We start from the raw sequence: 19,582 nt of genomic DNA, 5'->3' as shown, positions 1-19,582 counted from the left end.
TACATGGATATTAAAATCACCAACAACAAGGACTTTATCTGCAGCCAATACTAACTCCGACAGAAAATCAGCAAATTCTTTGATAAAGTCTGTATGGTGTCCTGGTGGCCTGTATACAGTAGCCAGCACAAATGTCAACCTACATAATGTTACGTAAAGTACCATTACTTCGAAGGAATTATATTTGAAAGACTTTTGACTAATACTGTAAATATTACTATAGATTACAGCAACACCTCCCCCTTTGCCTTTCTGACGGGCATTGTGTCGATAATCATAACCTTGAGGACTAGACTCATTTAAAGTAATGTAATCGTCCGGTTTTAGCCAAGTTTCTGTCAAACACAGCACATCTAGATTATTATCTTTGATAATATCATTAACAATAAGTGATTTTGAAGAAAGGGATCTAATATTTAACAACCCAAGTTTTATCATTTAAGTATGCGCATGTACAGCACTCAATACTTAGTTGGGGCTCCTTTTGCCTGAATTACTGCAGCAATGCGGCGTGGCATGAAGTCGATCAGTCTGTGGCACTGCTCAGGTGTTATAAGAGCCCAGGTTGCTCTGATAGTGGCCTTCAGCTCTTCTGCATTGTTGGGTCTGGCATATCGCATCTTCCTCTTCACAATACCCCATAGATTTTCTATGGGGTTAAGGTCAGGCGAGTTTGCTGGCCAATTAAGAACAGGGATACCATGGTCCTTAAACCAGGATCTGGTAGCTTTGGCACTGTGTGCAGGTGCCAAGTCCTGTTGGAAAATGAAATCTGCATCTCCATAAAGTTGGTCAGCAGCAGGAAGCATGAAGTGCTCTAAAACTTCCTGGTATACGGCTGCGTTGACCTTGGACCTCAGAAAACACAGTGGACCAACACCAGCAGATGACATGGCACCCCAAACCATCACTGACTGTGGAATCTTTACACTGGACCTCAAGCAACGTGGATTGTGTGCCTCTCCTCTCTTCCTCCAGACTCTGGGACCCTGATTTCCAAAGGAAATGCAAAATTTACTTTCATCAGAGAACATAACTTTGGACCACTCAGCAGCAGTCCAGTCCTTTTTGTCTTTAGCCCAGGCGAGACGCTTCTGACGCTGTCTGTTGTTCAAGAGTGGCTTGACACAAGGAATGCGACAGCTGAAACCCATGTCTTGCATACGTCTGTGCGTAGTGGTTCTTGAAGCACTGACTCCAGCTGCAGTCCACTCTTTGTGAATCTCCCCCACATTTTTGAATGGGTTTTGTTTCACAATCCTCTCCAGGGTGCGGTTATCCCTATTGCTTGTAGAATTTTTTCTACCACATCTTTTCCTTCCCTTCGCCTCTCTATTAATGTGCTTGGACACAGAGCTCTGTGAACAGCCAGCCTCTTTTGCAATGACCTTTTGTGTCTTGCCCTCCTTGTGCAAGGTGTCAATGGTCGTCTTTTGGACAACTGTCAAGTCAGCAGTCTTCCCCATGATTGTGTAGCCTACAGAACTAGACTGAGAGACCATTTAAAGACCTTTGCAGGTGTTTTGAGTTAATTAACTGATTAGAGTGTGGCACCAGGTATCTTCAATATTGAACCTTTTCACAATATTCTAATTTTCTGAGATACTGAATTTGGGATTTTGCTTAGTTGCAGTTATAATCATCAAAGTTAAAAGAAATAAACATTTGAAATATATCAGTCTGTGTGTAATGAATGAATATAATATACAAGTTTCACTTTTAGAATGGAATTAGTGAAATAAATCAACTTTTTGATGATATTCTAATTATATGACCAGCACCTGTATAAGAGGGCATACCTTAGATCTCGTTTTTAGTTTTGATTTAGAGATTGGCTCTGTTTTGACTGAGGACCTTTTTATTTCCGGTCATAATTGTATTTTATTTGACTTTTTAATTTAGATTCACCATCCTGTAGTTGAGTAATAAACTCCCACATGCTAAGTAAACTTTCTGCAGAAAATTTTTCTGCTGCTTTTGAAAATTCTTCCATTATTATGTCAAATTGTAGTGTTGATGCTCAATTACAATCTTTTAATGAGTATTGCCTTTCAATCTTGGATGAAGTTGCTCCTATGAAATCTAGAGCAGCTCCTCTGATAAACTCCACCCCTTGGATGAATGATACTATTTGTTCTTTTAAACGTATTTGACGTAAAACTGAGCGATTGTGGAAATCTACTCGATTACTTGTTCACTACCATTTAAAAGATCTTCTAATGGATTTTAATAACATGGTTAAGGATGCCAGTATTAATTACTTTGCTAATCTAATATCTAGTAGCAGACACAATCCCAAAATATTGACACCATACATAACATTGTCTCTCCTCCATCACCTGCTGTTCAAATTTCTTCAGTTGATGAGTGCAATAGTTTACTCTCCTTTTTTGTGGGTTAGGTAAACAATATACGAGATAACATTATTCCTCCCCCTTCTTCTCAAACACCTTGTATCTCCAGCCAATAACTCTGGAGAATTTTTCTCCGATAACACTAGAAGATCTTACTAATCTAGTAAGATCAATGAAAATCTCCTCTAGCCCTTTGGATGTGGTACCCACCGCTTTGTTTAAAAATGATATTGATACCATTGGTCCCTGTGTGCTCTCTATAATAATTCATTAATATCTGGTCATGTTCCAATTTATTTTAAACAAGCTGTTGTGCAACCAATTCTCAATAAACCAAATCTTGATCCATCTTTGCCTCAAAATTACAGACCCAACAATAACTAAGCTACCTTTAATGGCTAAGGTCCTGGAAAAAGTGGTTGTTAATCAACTTACAGCTGTTTTAGATGGTTTTAATGTATTTGATAAATTCCAGTCTGTTTTTTTGTCATCTGCACTCTACTGAAACTGCTCTTCTTGAGTTTTAAATGATTTGTTAACGGAAGGTGATGCAGGAAAATGTTCTGTACTGGTTCTTTTAGACCTTACTGCTGCTTTTGATATGGTTGATCACTGCACATTAGTTGAGAGGCTTAGACAGTGAGTTGGTATCTCTGGAACTGCCTTGAAATGGTTTTCTTCATGTTATCAGACAGGTCTTTCTCGGTTAGAGTTCAAAATCATGCCTCTCAAACAGCACATCTCTCGTGTGGTGTTCCTCAGGGTTCTGTTTTGGCCCCATTGCTTTTTGCATTGTATTTGCTGCCTCTAGGACAATTGATAAGTACTTTTGAGGGTATTTGCTACCATTGTTATGCAGATGATATTCAATTATATATTTCTTTTAAACCCCACGAAATCTCGAAATTGTCTATTCTTTTAAACTGTATAAACTATTAAAGATTAGTTGGCTAACAATTATTTGCAGTTAAATACTGAAAAAACAGAAGTACATATCTCTGCTCCTGATGGTGTTCTCCCAATGGTGATGGACAGTCTTGGCTCCTTATCTCATTCTCTTAAACCCACCCTTCGTAACTTAGGTGTTCATATGGGGCAGGCCTTAAGTCTTGATCAACGTAAATTCGCTGGTTGTCGCAATTGTTTTTATCAGTTGAGAAACATTGCGAAACTAAGGACAGTTGTGTCCACATTGAAAATGGAGATGATTATACATGCTTTTACAGTTGAGCTCAAAAGTTTACATACCCCTTGCAGAATCTGCAAAAATGTTAATCATTTTAACAAAATGAGGATCATGAAAATTGCATTTTTTATTTAGTACTGTCCTTAATAAACTATTTCACATAACAGTTGTTTACATAAAGTCCACAAGACAAAAAAAATAGCAGAATTTATAAAAATTACCCCATTCAAAAGTTTACATACCCTTGATTCTTAATACTGTGGGTCATTACCTGGATGATCCACGACTGTTTTTTTTGTTTTGTGATGGTTGTTCATGAGTCCCTTGTTTGTTCTGAGCAGTTAAACTGAGCTCTGTTCTTCAGAAAAATCCTCCAGGTCCTGCAGATTCTTCAGTTTTCCAGCATCTTCTGCATATTTCCTCTCACCTTGATTATTGCAATTCATCCATTAAACGATTACAAGTGGTTCAAAATGCTGCTGCCAAGCTTTTAACGAAGTCATCAAAAAGATCACACATAACACCAATTTTAAATTCGCTACACTGACTTCCAGTCAGAGTAGTTGCTCCCAAATTGTGGAATGCTATCCCTTTGGATCTAAGATCTGTGGACATTTTTTTAAAAAAAGCAGCTAAAAACTCACTTGTTTAAACTTGCTTTTGTCTAAATCATGCTACAAGTATTTTATTATTATTATTATTATTATTGTTTTTAATGTCTGTTATCCGTATTTTTTTTTATTTCTCTTATATTTTGGATGTAAAGCACCTTGTGACGCTTGCTCTAGAAAGGTGCTATAGAAATAAAAATGACTTAAACTGAACTCTGCAGAGCTGCTTTAAAGTCAAATTGAACTAATTTAATAACTGATGATCTTTAAAATGGAACTGAATCAACACTGAACTGACTTCAGCAGAACAATGACAGTTTTTCTTTTTAGAGCTGCTTTACAGCTGATTTGAACTCTGTTTGCGTCACTGAATCATTTTCCTGTTGATCACTGTAAAGCTGCTTCAAAACAATCTGTACTTTATAAAGTGCTATAAAACAAAGGTGACTTGACTTGACTTGACATAGGCCCTGACGTAGGTGTAGAAGGTCCTTTACAATCTGGAACATGCAGACAAAGGCACCTTGAAGTGAAGGTTTGCTCTCCTTGCAACCTTGTTGCAAATGTGTCTGAATGTCTTCTGCCTTTCTAGACCAGAGATACAGAACTTGGTCAATCCGCTTTTGTCTCTCTGGCATTGAGACTTGTAATGTGCTGCATCTGTTATTGTCTCAGTGGATAAAGACTCTGAACGTAGATTGTCTGTTAAAGTCTCTTTCCTCACAGACTGGATAAGAACATGGCCATATCTGTTGCTGCCTCACAAGCTGGTGATGTCTCTTTCTTCACAGGCCAGAAACTTAGAACTTTGTATATGCTATTGTTTCACCTTTACAGACTGGAGACTTACCTTGCAAGACTGAGACTCAAAACGAGTGTCTGTTGAAAGGGTACATTTATCCCTTTCCGATGAGGAGACATGCAATTTGGGCCCTTCTCCATTCCAGTGCTGTGATTGGCTGCTGGCATCAGAGGGAACACACACAGTGTGGCCCACCCTTCTTTCAGAATCAGAAAGAGCTTTATTGCCAGGCATGTTTACACATACTAGGAATTTGTTTTAGTGACAGAAGCTCCACAGTGCAACAGAGTGACAGCGACAAGACAAGACTAATAATAATAATAATAATAATAATAATAATAATAATAATAATAATATACAAATATACAAGATAGACAAAGGCCAAAAAAAGCAAAAAATATATAATATAGACAATTTGTATGTACAGTTATGATGTGTGCAAATTTAAAATATAAATATGTGTTTTAAGTAAATAATGTATAATAGTGTTGTGTGTTCCGTGTTTGTCAAGTGTTCATGAGATGGATTGCCTGAGGGAAAAAACTGTTCCTGTGTCTGGTTGTTCTGGTGCTCAGAGCTCTGTAGCGTCGACCAGATGGCAACAGTTCAAAGAGGGAGTGCGCTGGATGTGAGGGGTCCAGAGTGATTTTCTTTGCCCTTTTTCTCACTCTGGATAAGTACAGTTCTTGGAGAGTGGAGAGGGTTGTACCAATGATTCGCTCAGCAGACCGGACTAAACTCTGTAGTCTTCTGAGGTCAGATTTGTTAGCTGAGCTGAACCAGACAGATATAGAAGTGCAGAGGATGGATTCAATGACGGCAAAGTAAAACCGTTTCAGCAGCTCCTGTGGTAGGTTGAACTTCCTCAGCTGGCGAAGGAAGTACAACCTCTGCTGGGCCTTTTTCACAATGGACTCAATGTGGTTGTCCCACTTCAGGTCCTGGAAGATTGTGGTGCCCAGGAAACTGAATGACTCCACTGCAGTCACAGTGCTGTTCATGATGGTGAGTGGGGGGAGAGCAGGGGGGTTTCTCCTGAAGTCCACGATCATCGCTACTGTCTTGAGCGTGTTGAGCTCCAGGTTAAGACTGCACCAGAAAGCCAGCTGTTCAACCTCCAGTCTGTAAGCAGACTCGTCACCGTCCTGGATGAGGCCGATTAGTGTGGTGTCATCTGCAAACTTCAGGAGCTTGACAGAGGGGTCTTTAGAGATGCAGTCATTGGTGTACAGGGAGAAGAGCAGTGGGGAGAGAACACAGCCCTGAGGGGCGCCGGTGCTGATGGTGCGGGTGCTGGATGGGAATTTTCCCAGCCTCACTAGCTGCTGCCTGTCTGTCAGGAAGCTGGTGATCCACTGACAGACAGAGGTGGACATGGAGAGCTGAGTTAATTTGGGCTGGAGGAGTGATGGGATAATGGTGTTAAAAGCAGAGCTGAAGTCCACAAACAGGATCCTCACATAAGTCCCTGGTCTGTCCAGATGCTGCAGAACACAATGCAGTCCCATATCGACTGCATCATTCACAGACCTGTTTGCTCGGTAAGCAAACTGCAGGGGGTCCAGTAAGGGTCCAGTGATGTCCTTCAGATAAGCCAAAACCAGTCTTTCAAATGACTTCATGGTCACAGATGTTAGAGCCACAGGTCTGTAGTCATTAAGTCCAGTAATTTTGGGTTTCTTTGGGACGGGGATGATGGTGGAGCGTTTGAAGCATGAGGGGACTTTGTACAGCTCCAGTGATCTGTTGAAGATCTGTGTGAAGATGGGGGCCAGCTGGTCAGCGCAGGTTTTCAGACATGCTGGTGAAACGCTGTCTGGGCCTGGTGCCTTCTCGTTCTTTCTGAAGACCTGGCGCACGTCATCTTCACTGAATTGAACTGCAGGTGTGGGGGAGACAGGGGTTATAAGAGGTGTGAATGGTGTTTTTTCAAACCTGCAATAAAACTCGTTCAGATCGTCTGCCAGTTGTTGATTCACCATAGTGCTGGGGGATGGTGTCTTGTAATTGGTGATGACTTTCAGACCTTTCCACACTGAAGCCGTGTCATTAGAAGAGAACTGATTCTGAAGCTTATCAGAATAATTCCTCTTTGCCACTCTGATCTCCTCTTCCAGTGTGTATTTGGCCTGTTTGTACAAGACTCTGTCCCCATTTCTGCGAGCATCTTCTTTGGCCTGACGGAGCTGGCTGAGTTTTGCAGTGAACCACGGTTTGTCATTGTTGTAAGTTAAATGAGCCTTTGTAGGAATACACAAATTCTCACAGAAACTGATATATGATGTAACAGTCTCTGTGAGCTTGTCCAGATCGGTGGCAGCAGCTTCAAAAACACTCCAATCAGTCCATTCGAAACAGGCTTGTAAAGCTCGCTCTGTTTCGGTAGTCCATCTCTTTACAGTCTTTGCTACAGGTTTAGCTGATTTCAGTTTTTGCCTGTAGGTCAGTATGAGATGAACTAAACAGTGATCAGAGAGCCCCAAAGCTGCCCGTGGGACAGAGTGATATGCATTCTTAATTGCTGTGTAACACCGATCCAGTGTATTACTGTCTCTGGTGGGACAAGTAACATGCTGTCTGTATTTTGGAAGTTCACGTGAGAGAATCGCTTTATTGAAGTCCCCGAGAATGATTAAAACAGAGTCCGGGTGTTGTTGCTCACTCTCTGTGATCATATCAGCAAGTATCTGTAAAACTGAGCTCACGTGCGCTTATGGAGGAATGTAGACACTCACCAGAATGAACGAGCAAAACTCCCGTGGCGAATAGAACGGTTTGCAGTTAATGAAGAGTGTTTCAAGATCGGGACAGCACATCTTCTTTAACACCGTTACATCTGAACACCACCATAAGTCCTGTTCTTCCCTTGCTTGAAATGTCTGTCAGCTGTCCTACAAAGACGCTGCTGCAATCTTGCATGTTGGCTTTGCTTGAGTTCTACAAAAGAAAGACTTAAAATGTCTATACCCCCCAAAAAAAACAAAAACAACAAAAAAAACAATAGACAATGCATTTGAAAAAAAAAAAAGCAACTTTATTGTAAATGAGTAGTACAGACAATGAATGAGCATGAATATCTATAGACAGTGAATTCTGTGATGGGCTTCAATTAATATTTCAATACTGCATGAACAAATATTTAAAAGACAAGGATCAATGCAGCACCAATTTAAGCAAGTTTGTTGCATTTTAAATACTTTAAATCACCAAACCTTGTTAGACAACCCATAGTACACAATACAAGTGAGATTGTAGTAAAAACCTGTCTCAAAGGATTCCCCTTCTACCAAAATATGTTCCTCTGACATGTTATCTGTAATACAGTGATGTCAAGCAGCATTGTTTTTCTTCTCAAGGCAGTTAAGTGCAAACTCCACCCCTCAGCCAATTTCACTGCACAATCACAGTCACCAGTCCAGAAAAGTTCTTACTTCACAAAAATCATGGATGGATTCCTGCAACAAACAGTACTGCAATCTATGAGGATTCACTAACAACACTACATTAAGTTTAAAGTTAGGTTTATGGGTTTTTGTTCCAATATTTGTTCCAGCATCATGAAGGCAATAGGTTGTTTGCACATGACGTCACGGGGTGAAAAACTTCACCATTAGCGAGCAGGTTCAATCCAAATCTTCTAAGGAGACATTTTAATTTAATCGTTTATTCACAAACAGTGATCAAATTATATACGTAGCACACTCTATCTGTATTAACAAACAACATATCCATGGCAACAATATAATTTTATAACGGCAAAACCTGGGTCGCTGTCGTGAAACACTTTGCGGTTTAAGGGATTCACTAGACTTCATATGCAAAGCCCTCATGCCATTCCCAAAGGTAAGGGGAAATCATGCCTAAAGTCTCATACAAGGGAAAAAACTTGCTTTATGCAACCGGGCACAGGAGAAGTTGTTTACTGTCTCGATGACAGGCAAATATTCCAATTCATTGGAAAAATCGGTCTTCTTTATAACGTAATGATCACGTCCATCATATGTTGTGATTTTTCTGTTTATACCTCTCTTTTAATAAACCAGTACATTGAGGACTTTCTTCCATCTCGCCCATTCTGCTTTTCACTTCCTGCCCTCCATCTGAATTTTGCGAGTTATCAGAATCACGTGACTGCAAACAAGCTATTGGCATTGTGATTGACAACAAAATGAATCTTTTGAACCAGCTACAGGGTTGGCTTTGCCTTAACTGGAAAAAATAATCATTTCAAGTAAGTTTATTAAAGACCCTAGTGCATTTTTCAGTCCTGTTGGGGGAGGGGAGGGGGTTGGGGCCTGGAGCCATTTATTGACTTAAACTAATGGGAAGAAAGCCCAAACATGACTTTTGACTATCAGTCAGCATGTTTTCAATTTCAAACATATCTAAAACCAATCTGAAAAACACACACAAATATGGACAACAAATCAAAATTCCCAGCACAACAGGGTCAACACGACAAGGACTAGAACAACACTGCTTACAAGTTGATTAACATGAAGAGGTAGAGACAGAATTTCTAATGTAAAAACACCACATTGGATACATCTATAGATAATGGTGCATACTTTTGGAAAATGGCAGAAAAGCAAAGACAAGAATTATGAAAGGAATTAACCCTTGACTGTAAACATGAATTAACTAATCTGTATCTAAATTAAAAGAAATTATATAAAGCACCTTAAGACAATCATTAGTTTTGGCAAAGGCTCACCCAAATTGAGATATTGAAAAATATGGTTCTGATTAAATCTAAATACCTGTTATACATTTATACACTAAGATCTGGAAGAGTTGTTTGACTCTACTTTAACTACTTTAAAGTATATGTAGCTTACATGTAACTGTTGCAAACTACAGTTTTATGATTGTGGAAACCCAGCTGTGATCAGTGATTTTGTCAGCAAGTGCTTGATACTTAGGGTTAAATTATAAGGGTTAAAGATTAGGATCATAAATTTATACTGAAGGCATTTATGCTATTGACAAATTTTAATTTAAGATTACCATACTCTGCAAACATTCAAATGCATTTCCCATTAAAATATTTGTAGATCATGTACTTCAATGACAATCACATTATGAACTATGGGTAAGTGCAATCAGCTGCAAGTCAATAAATCTTTTTAATGTGGGAGCCTACATTTTTAGATCTTTAGATCTAAAGGGCCTAAAAAGCTTCCAGAAGATGGAAGTCCTGTTAAAGCTCTGGCAATGCCTATGGTCTTTTAAAGCTAAAATCTTCAGCAGCACATTTTTCTTTTCTTTTAGGTATTGTAAAATAGTAAAAGAAATCAATTGTATTTCACTTAAATATGCAACTACTAATAAAAGCAAGCAGCTTTAAAAAAATGCAATTTGAAGGCATTTGCAAAGGTGAGGTCAGTCATATAATTGTTGGATTTGTATATTAAAATCAACCACTGAACTGTGACACTTTTTTAAAAATGTCTCAGATTTCTCGTTATCATTTGGACCAAATTATTGCTCTTGATTAAATTATGGAAAAACATTGAAAATGGATATGTGGAGGTTCTTCAAAGAAAGAAAGTAACACATGTTTGGAACAACATGAGGTTGAATAATGAAGTTGAAACAGAATTTTCATATTTGACTTAACTATATTTAATACCCCTGCAACCAGCAAGTTTGGCAACTATATCTGTAAAATATTTAGCAATAGTGCAAACGATTACAATAAAAAGCCAAACTTTTTAGATCTTAGCATCTTAAAAAGATAACTGATGTGAAACACACAACCAAAACCCAATGCATAACCACAAAAAAAAAAAAAAAAAACAGCACAAAACAATAAAACTCCAAAAGTTCTCAAGGACATCAAGAAAGGTGAAAAACAGTCATTAGAAACCATTTATAATATTCAGAACCACCCAAATGGAAAAAAAAAAAAGTTTCATGACAAAACTTTCAAGACTGCTATAGGTATATCCAACCTTAATATAAAATGTTGTCTCTGTTACGTGTTATCTATGTGTGCATTTCAGATTACAGTTAAGCTCAGATGGAATGGAAACACTGACACACTGGGTCTACATTGCAAGTGAATGATACGATGCAACAAAACTAAAACATTCTCATTTTAAATTTAAACATCTGTCTACAGTGCTGCAAGCATATTATGTTGACAACTGGAATGTTTTAGTTTTTGTGCATCTCATTACTTTTTTGCAGTGTAGATAGTGTTACAGTTTAACTTCTGAAAGTTAGGAGTGTAAAAAAAAATAAATGGTCAACAGTAAATAAGCCTCTTGGGTTACTGGTGCACTGAGAAGAAGAGAGAGAGAAAGAAAAAAAAAAACCTATGCTGAGAAACAAAGAATATTGTCCAACGATGAAACCTAAAAGTGTCTCTTTGTTTATATAGGCAGTTAGGATGGATTTTTTTTTTTTTTTTTTTTTAAATGTATGGCTAGCTTATGGACTTACATTTACCCACACCCATCCAATCAGAGTCCCATACAGCCAGGTATTGAGATAGAGTTTTCTACCTGACTCTGTTAACAGCATTGGTAAAGTGAGGCCACCCAAAATCAGCAGAGAAGGAAATGTCTTTGTAAGACTAAGATGTGACTTTCGTCCTTCTCCTGGGAACCTGCTCTTTTTTTCAGGGTCTTCAGATTCGTAGAAAGCGGTCAGAAGCCTAAACAGAGAGAGTAACACATTTTTAAAACATGTTTTGAACATTTACATTGATGCAACTAGATGAATGGCAGTGACAGGACTTAATTTAAAACAGTCAAGTATTTACCAAACAGCAATGTAGCATGATGAATAGCAACATTGCTATTTTTGTCATGTTGTAATGTGCACAGTCTGCAAACAATTTTATGGTTGAGCAAAGTGAGGAAATTACCCAACATACTCTCCTAAAATACTTCTGTAGCTTGACTCTATTTTACCTACTTTAAAGTACAGTAGGTAGTCAAACAAAATGCCTATACAACCCAGTCACAAGTGAAACTAGAAGGTCAATACCAGGTGGCACAAAGGGACAGTTGGCACCATTGCTCAGTAAGGCTGGAAATAGGATATTTTAATTTCTAAATGAAGATAAAACCATTAAATCAATTACTACTACTACTACTACTACTAACAGAGGGAGCTCACTGAAGAGTTTGAGAGACACGTTAATTTTTTGCGCGCTTCAGTGGCTGATGAGAGTGTTTTGCTGAGTGAGGATGCATTCTCTCTTGCATCCTCAGGATCAGCAGACAGTGCTTTGCTGGCATCATGCAGCAAGATATGGCTGTTAAGGGCAAAAAAAGGCAAGACATCTGAGCCCTCGCAGCCACTCTGCCCCGCGAATGACAAGTTGTTGGGTGTTATGGAGCACACGCCATGCAGCCATCAGCTGTCTTGAGAGCGCGTTAGTGTAGAGACTGCTCTTGTAAGATTGGAAGCACGAAAGGTTTCTTTCCGGCCTTGCTCCCTGAGTTTGGTTTGAAAGGTCGAGAGATTCTTGTAAATTTTACAACCCTCTAAAGGTGATTCTTTTGTTTATATGCACCAGTATGTTTGATTCATTAGACAAGCAAGTTGAGACCACACCTTTCTCGCGAGTGGGTGTGGTTTTAGCGCCAACAGCGGACACGCCCCCAGCATTTGAGAGCAGAGAACACTGCTCAGCTATTTTGATAACTTATTTAACAAACTCAGAACATATTTTAATATTGCTTTACAGGGACTACTAATTCATGTTTCGTTTTATAGTTCAATATATTAATTTTATAGCTTCTTTTTCACTCTTGTTCTGTTCTGATTACCATTTAGTTTTATTTTTCGCGTGCGCATGCAAAACTTTGTTAATTTTTTATTAAAAAATTGTTTTATTAAAAAACTCTGTCAATTTTGTGTTACAATTTCCAGTTTGTGTATACTATAACCTATTTCATTTGTGTGTCACTTCCTATGAAGAAAGCCAGAGTATGGATGCACATGAACTAATAAAGATCATGAAAATTATGAAGAAAATGAGAGTATGGATGCACATGAACTAATAAAGCTGTATTTGCTCAAAATCTGGCTTTCTTAGACCAGATCGTCTAGGATGAATCCAGCTAATTATTCATTTTAATTTTTTTAAACATGTGCCTTCCTTTATATCTAAAGTCCTTTATGTCAATGGCTCTGCTCGTAATAAGCGCTGTTAGAACTGAATGAAGAAAATAAGCATTTCTCTGCCACCTGTAAGGATGCGTTAAATCCGACAAAGTGGTTTAATAAAGGGGCATTTGATCTTGTGAAATACGAAATTTTAGTAGGCCTACATTTTACAGTTCCAGTATTTTTATATGGGACAATATAAATATGGCCCACTGCCCTAACGAAATGCAAAGTTTTATCATTTTTACTGTACCAATGTTTTTTCATGAACCATTATACGTGGCATTATGACAATGCACACTGAGCCCATTTCCCAGTGCGATTTCTTGGATGCCACAGAGTTAAATACGTTAAAATGGACATAAGTCCTTGAAATATGACGCACTTCCCTAACGAAAGCCACATTTTGAGCACTTTACTGTATCAGCCTTTTTTTTTTTTTTTTTAACTTGGCAAAAAGAACAATGCACACAGCTATTCATGTCACGGTTTCCTGGCCATCACAGAGAATGCTTTAAAGCAGACATAAGGCCATGATATAAACTGCCCTACGAAAGCCATATTTCAGCAAATAGATCGTTATTAATTCATATACATCCATACTTTCATTTTCTTTATAATTTTGAGCGAATAGATCTTTATTAATTTATGCACATCCATACTCGCATTTTCTGCATAATTTGAGCAAATAGATCATTAATTCATCCATACTCGCATTTTCTGCATAATTTTGAGCAAATAGATCTTTAATAATTCATGCACGTCCATACTATCTTCTTTATAATTTTCAGCAAATAGATCTTTATTAATTCATGCGCATCCATACTCTCTTTTTCTTTATAATTTTGAGCAAATAGATCTTTATTAATTCATGCACATCCATACTTGCATTTTCTGTATAATGTTGAGCAAGTAGATCTTTATTAATTCATCCATGCTCACATTTTCTTCATAATTTTGAGCATAGATCTTTATTAATTCATCCATACTCGCATTTTCTTCATAATTTTGAGCAAATAGATCTTTATTAGTTCATGTGCATGCATACTCTTGATTTCTTCATAGGCAGTGACACACAAATGAAATAGTGTTTAGTATACACAAACCCGAAATTGTAACGCGGGCATGCCATACCTTTCCTGTGCGCGTGCGAAACTCTGTATATTTTTTTATTTTTGCAAAGGTCCCTTTAGGGGCACCGTATATTTGTTTGCAATTACGAGGTTAACAGGTGTTTTTGGTGTAAAATGAATTCCTCTTTCATGAGATTACTTCCTCTTTTTGGCCAGGTTACGTTCTCTCTGTGTCAAACTCTAGGGGCGAGGCTTCTAAACCGTGGATTTTTAGGGGCGTGATATTTAAATGACGATTGTTTTCAGCCGCCACATTTATCAACATACAATCAATTGTACGATAGGATTGGCAGCATATGAATGTTTGATTAATCACATGTGAACCCTGTCGTAAGATGATTTCTGCACTCAGATCTGTGCTCATTTCTACGCTAGATTGTTAAATGAGGCCCATTGTTTTTGTGGACTATCATGGGCTGATAGTCCCAGTTTCTTAAGACATATATATGAAAAAGAAATATGCAACAGAAATATTAATTACTTCGATGGATGGGATTCAGACAGTACCGAAGGTTGACTAATTAAAAACAATGGGTATTTCAATGATGCCTTCTGTATATGTAGCTCTTAGCTGTAACTATTGCAAGCTAGTTTCAAAATAACCTCCCAAACACTTTCTGACTGAAGAATTTTAAGGACCTTTCCAAGTTTTCCATAATGGTGGGAACCCTGCTGTGATTAGTAACTGCCAACAGCACATAAACAAAATAAGTGTTCAGTTATGTAGCGGGTGTCTGTGATGGACTAGGGGCTATTTCGGTTACTCACTTGTCTTTGATTTCAAATCTTTCATGTAGCCACCTGCGAAAGAAGATGGGCTCTGCAGGAATTTCCCTTATGTCCACACGGTTGAAGTGGATGTGCACCCTGGGGCACTCCTTGCACAGGAACTCTATCACAAAGAGAAGTTGAATTAGAGAAATGAAAGGCAGTTCAGATAACCATCAGACAGAAGATAAACAGAATATCAAAGACAACAACTAAAAACTGTTTATGAAAGCTGTTGTTTTAGTGCACAAATGACAAAATACATCAGAATAGATGAAAAAATTAAAATGGGAAAAAAAAACCAAAAAAAAAAACCTTTGGTACAATCATCATGTGCTCTCATTTATTGTTTGAACGACAACCTATAGACAGTGGTTTTGTTGCCAAAGTCAGCTAAGTATAACAAAAAAGTAAAAGTACTGGCTGACCAAACTGGATGTTTATGCTTGCAGACCCTCTAAAAATACAAATTGTAGGTTCAAACTAATTATTAATTTGATTAATAATAACAACAACAATAATAATAATAATAATAATAATTTCTTTCATTCCTACATGAAAATTTTATAGGAGAAATGTTTCAATCGGGGTTCAAAACAGCCCACAGCACAGAGTCGGCGCTATGTGTTATAAGTGTTAAGTGATATCTTCCTGGCTTTAGACAAAGGAGATGGTGTTGCTTTCTCCCATACTTTTTTCTTTATATTTGCTCCCTTTGGGCAGCATTTTCAGAAAGTACGGAGTGTCATTTAATTGTTAGGCCGACAACACTCAAATGTATTTACCAATCAGACACTCCACCAATTCATTTGAGTCACTTCTAGAGTGTTTTAAGGGCATCAAAAATTGGATGGCAAAAAACTTTTTAATGTTGAATGAGGAAAAAAAACAGAGGTTATTGTTTTTAGCTACCCAAATAACTCCACAAAAATTGTATTAGATTCGAGTCCCCTGGCATCCCCTTGTTCGAAAACAATAGTAAGAGATTTAGGCTTTTTAATCGATAATAACCTAAAAATGAACAAGCAAATTAACTCTGTGGTCCGGTCTTGTTTTTGTAATTTGCATTTGTTAGTCAAAACCATTTTTATCAAATGCAGATTTTGAAAGAATAATCCATAACTTTATTCTATCATGGCTGGATTTCTGTAACTCTCTGTATTCTGGCATTACCGTCACATCTTTGTCTCGATTACAATCAGTACAAAATGCTGCGGCAAGGCTTTTAAGGAAGGTAAAGAAACATGAATCAATTACCCCTTTATTAGCTTCTCTAAATTAGCTCCCGGCCCATCTTAGAATTAGATACAAAATTTTACTGTTCGTGTACAAATCTTTAAACAACCAGGCCCCATCATATTTGGCAAACCTTTTAATCCCAAATAATCCTTCCAGAACTTTACACTCCGAGAATCAAAAACTACTTGTAGTGCCTAGAACAAATCGCCTACATAAAGGTGATCGGGCCTTCGCAGTAATAGGGCAGAGACTGTGGAATGAGCTGCCGCTACCTATCAGGTCTGCCAAATTGCTGTCAATGTAAGAACTTTTTGAAAACCTGAACTTTTTCTCCAACTCCTCCAGGTCCTGCAGATTCTTCAGTTTGAGGATTTTTTTGCATATTTGAACCCTTTACAGCAGTGACTGAATGATTTTGAGATCCATCCTTTCACACTGAGGACAACTGAGGGACTCAAACACAACTAATAAAAAAGGTTCAAACATTCACTGATGCTCCAGAAGGAACCACGATGCATTAAGAGCCGGGGGTGAAAACTTGAATTTGAAGATCAAGGTAAATTGTACTTAATTTGTCTTCTGTGAAACATGTAAGTATCTTCTGTTGCTTCCGAAGAGCAGTACTAAATGAAAAAAAAATAAATAAATTGATATTTAAACGAAATAAGGAAAATTTGTACATCATCCTGTTCAAAAGTTTTCACCCCCTGACTCTTAATGCATCATGTTTCCTTCTGGAGCATCAGTGAATGTTTGAACCTAAGTTGTGTTCGAGTCCCTCAGTTGTCCTCAGTGTGAAAAGATGGATCTCAAAATCATTCAGTCACTGCTGTAAAGGGTTCAAATATGCAAAAAATCCTTGAAAACTGAAGAATCTGCAGGACCTGGAGGATTTTTCTGAAGAACAGAGCTCAGTTTAACTGCTCAGAACAAACAAGGGACTCATGAACAACCATCACAAAACAAAAAAACAGTCGTAGATCATCCAGGTAACCACACACAGTATTAAGAATCAATGGTTCACAAACTTTTGAACTGGGTCATTTTAATAAATTCAGCTATTTTTTTGTCTTGTTGATTATATGTAAACATCTTTTATGTAAAATATCTTACTCAGGACAGTACTAATTAAAAAAAATAACATGCATTTTGTATGATCTCTCTTATTTTGTTAAAATTATTCACATTTTCACAGATTCTTCAAGTGGTTCACATACTTTTTCTTGCAACTGTATGTAAAGCATAATTATATATAAATAGTGCTATATAAATAAACAAGACAAGACAAAACAATATAGTGGCAAGCATCAATCAATCCAGTTTAAATATATATCTTTTAGAGAAAAGTCCATTCTGAATCTTCACTGAAAATTAGGGTTTGATGAAATATAACAAGTAGCGCAAGGGCGTGGAGTACTTCAGAATTAGAAATTAGCATCTGTTTACTGAGTAGACAACATCACTGATTATAATTGGTTCTATTTGCTATGCGCTGTTGTGCCGCTTGTATCTGGTGTAGAGAGGGTGTTACTAGGGGTGTAACGGTTCAAATTACTCATGGTTTGGTTTTTGTTCACGGTCAAATAAAAATAAGGAAAATAAGAACAAATAATCAAATTACAAGGAATAGCACAAATGAGCACAATAGAGCAAATATACAAATAAAATAAACAGTGCTTTTCAGGTTTTTCAGGTAGGTCTACAGTACTTTTCAGGTCCAGAAAAGTAATCAAATGTAAAATAACACTGCATATAATCTTCACTGTATAAGTTAAAGATTAATCCTAATTAAAGTTACAAAATTAATTCAGTCAAGAGCAGTGAGTGATTTCTTTGTCTCTTGTTGTTTGATTAACATTAAAAACACAGACAACAGAAGAAATATTAGGCTGCTGTCACTTTAAGGCTGTATACATGCATTGTTTTTCTTGGCCCCTGAGTATAAGGTATTTTTTACTTTCAGCCTTCCTTAATTATATAGAATTTATAAATGATTAAATACAAACATAACAGTAGTTATTAAGATTGATGTGGTTTGGAATTGGTAAAATGTGCTTGGGAAAAAAAAAAAAAAAAAAAAATTATATATACACAGGTGCTGGTCATATAATTAGAATATCATCAAAAAGTTGATTTATTTCACTAATTCCATTCAAAAAGTGAAACTTGTATATTATATTCATTCATTACACACAGACTGATATATTTCAAATGTTTATTTCTTTTAATTTTGATGATTATAACTGACAACTAAGGAAAATCCCAAATTCAGTATCTCAGAAAATTAGAATATTACTAATGACCAATACAAAGAAAGTATTTTTAGAAATCTTGGCCAACTGAAAAGTATGAACATGAAAAGTATGAGCATGTACAGCACTCATTACTTAGTTGGGGCTCCTTTTGCCTGAATTACTGCAGCAATGCGGCGTGGCATGGAGTCGATCAGTCTGTGGCACTGCTCAGGTGTTATAAGAGCCCAGGTTGCTCTGATAGTGGCCTTCAGCTCTTCTGCATTGTTGGGTCTGGCATATCGCATCTTCCTCTTCACAATACCCCATATTTTTTCAATGGGGTTAAGGTCAGGTGAGTTTGCTGGCCAATTAAGAACAGGGATACCATGGTCCTTAAACCAGGTACTGGTAGCTTTGGCACTGTGTGCAGGTGCCAAGTCCTGTTGGAAAATGAAATCTGCATCTCCATAAAGTTGGTCAGCAGCAGGAAGCATGAAGTGCTCTAAAACTTCCTGGTATACAGCTGCGTTGACCTTAGACCTCAGAAAACACAGTGGACCAACACCAGCAGATGACATGGCACCCCAAACCATCACTGACCGTGGAAACTTTACACTGGACCTCAAGCAATGTGGATTGTGTGCCTCTCCTCTCTTCCTCCAGACTCTGGGACCTTGATTTCCAAAGGAAATGCAAAATTTACTTTCATCAGAGAACATAACTTTGGACCACTCAGCAGCAGTCCAGTCCTTTTTGTCTTTAGCCCAGGCGAGACGCTTCTGACGCTGTCTGTTGTTCAAGAGTGGCTTGACACGACAGCTGAAACCCATGTCTTGCATACGTCTGTGCATAGTGGTTCTTGAAGCACTGACTCCAGCTGCAGTCCACTCTTTGTGAATCTCCCCCACATTTTTGAATGGGTTTTGTTTCACAATCCTCTCCAGGGTGCGGTTATCCCTATTGCTTGTACACTTTTTTTCTACCACATCTTTTCCTTCCCTTCGCCTCTCTATTAATATGCTTGGACACAGAGCTCTGTGAACAGCCAGCCTCTTTTGCAATGACCTTTTGTGTCTTGCCCTCCTTGTGCAAGGTGTCAATGGTCGTCTTTTGGACAACTGTCAAGTCAGC

At 37.8% G+C, this 19,582-nt stretch overlaps 1 protein-coding gene across 6 annotated transcripts in view; it reads right to left on the bottom strand.

The window, feature by feature from the left end:
• agpat5 (1-acylglycerol-3-phosphate O-acyltransferase 5 (lysophosphatidic acid acyltransferase, epsilon)) overlaps window positions 1-19,582 on the bottom strand; it is a 198,647-nt gene that overhangs the window by 89,681 nt on the left and 89,384 nt on the right. For 5 of the 6 annotated variants that reach the window (XM_051916838.1, XM_051916837.1, XM_051916836.1 and 2 more), the window contains 2 exons: window positions 14,979-15,102; window positions 11,463-11,614 (listed from right to left, as the gene is read on the bottom strand). In XM_051916838.1, the coding sequence (XP_051772798.1) occupies window positions 11,463-11,614; window positions 14,979-15,102 (276 nt within the window). Of the gene's footprint in view, window positions 1-7,965; window positions 11,615-14,978; window positions 15,103-19,582 lie in introns of those variants that run through there. The other variant, XM_051916840.1, reaches the window with a different exon arrangement.

Source organism: Ctenopharyngodon idella, chromosome 13, assembly GCF_019924925.1.
Source record: "Ctenopharyngodon idella isolate HZGC_01 chromosome 13, HZGC01, whole genome shotgun sequence".
Classification (NCBI taxonomy): Eukaryota; Metazoa; Chordata; class Actinopteri; order Cypriniformes; family Xenocyprididae; genus Ctenopharyngodon; species Ctenopharyngodon idella.
The sequence above is the reverse complement of the archived record's forward strand: the minus strand, read 5'-3'. Positions and strand labels throughout refer to the sequence as shown.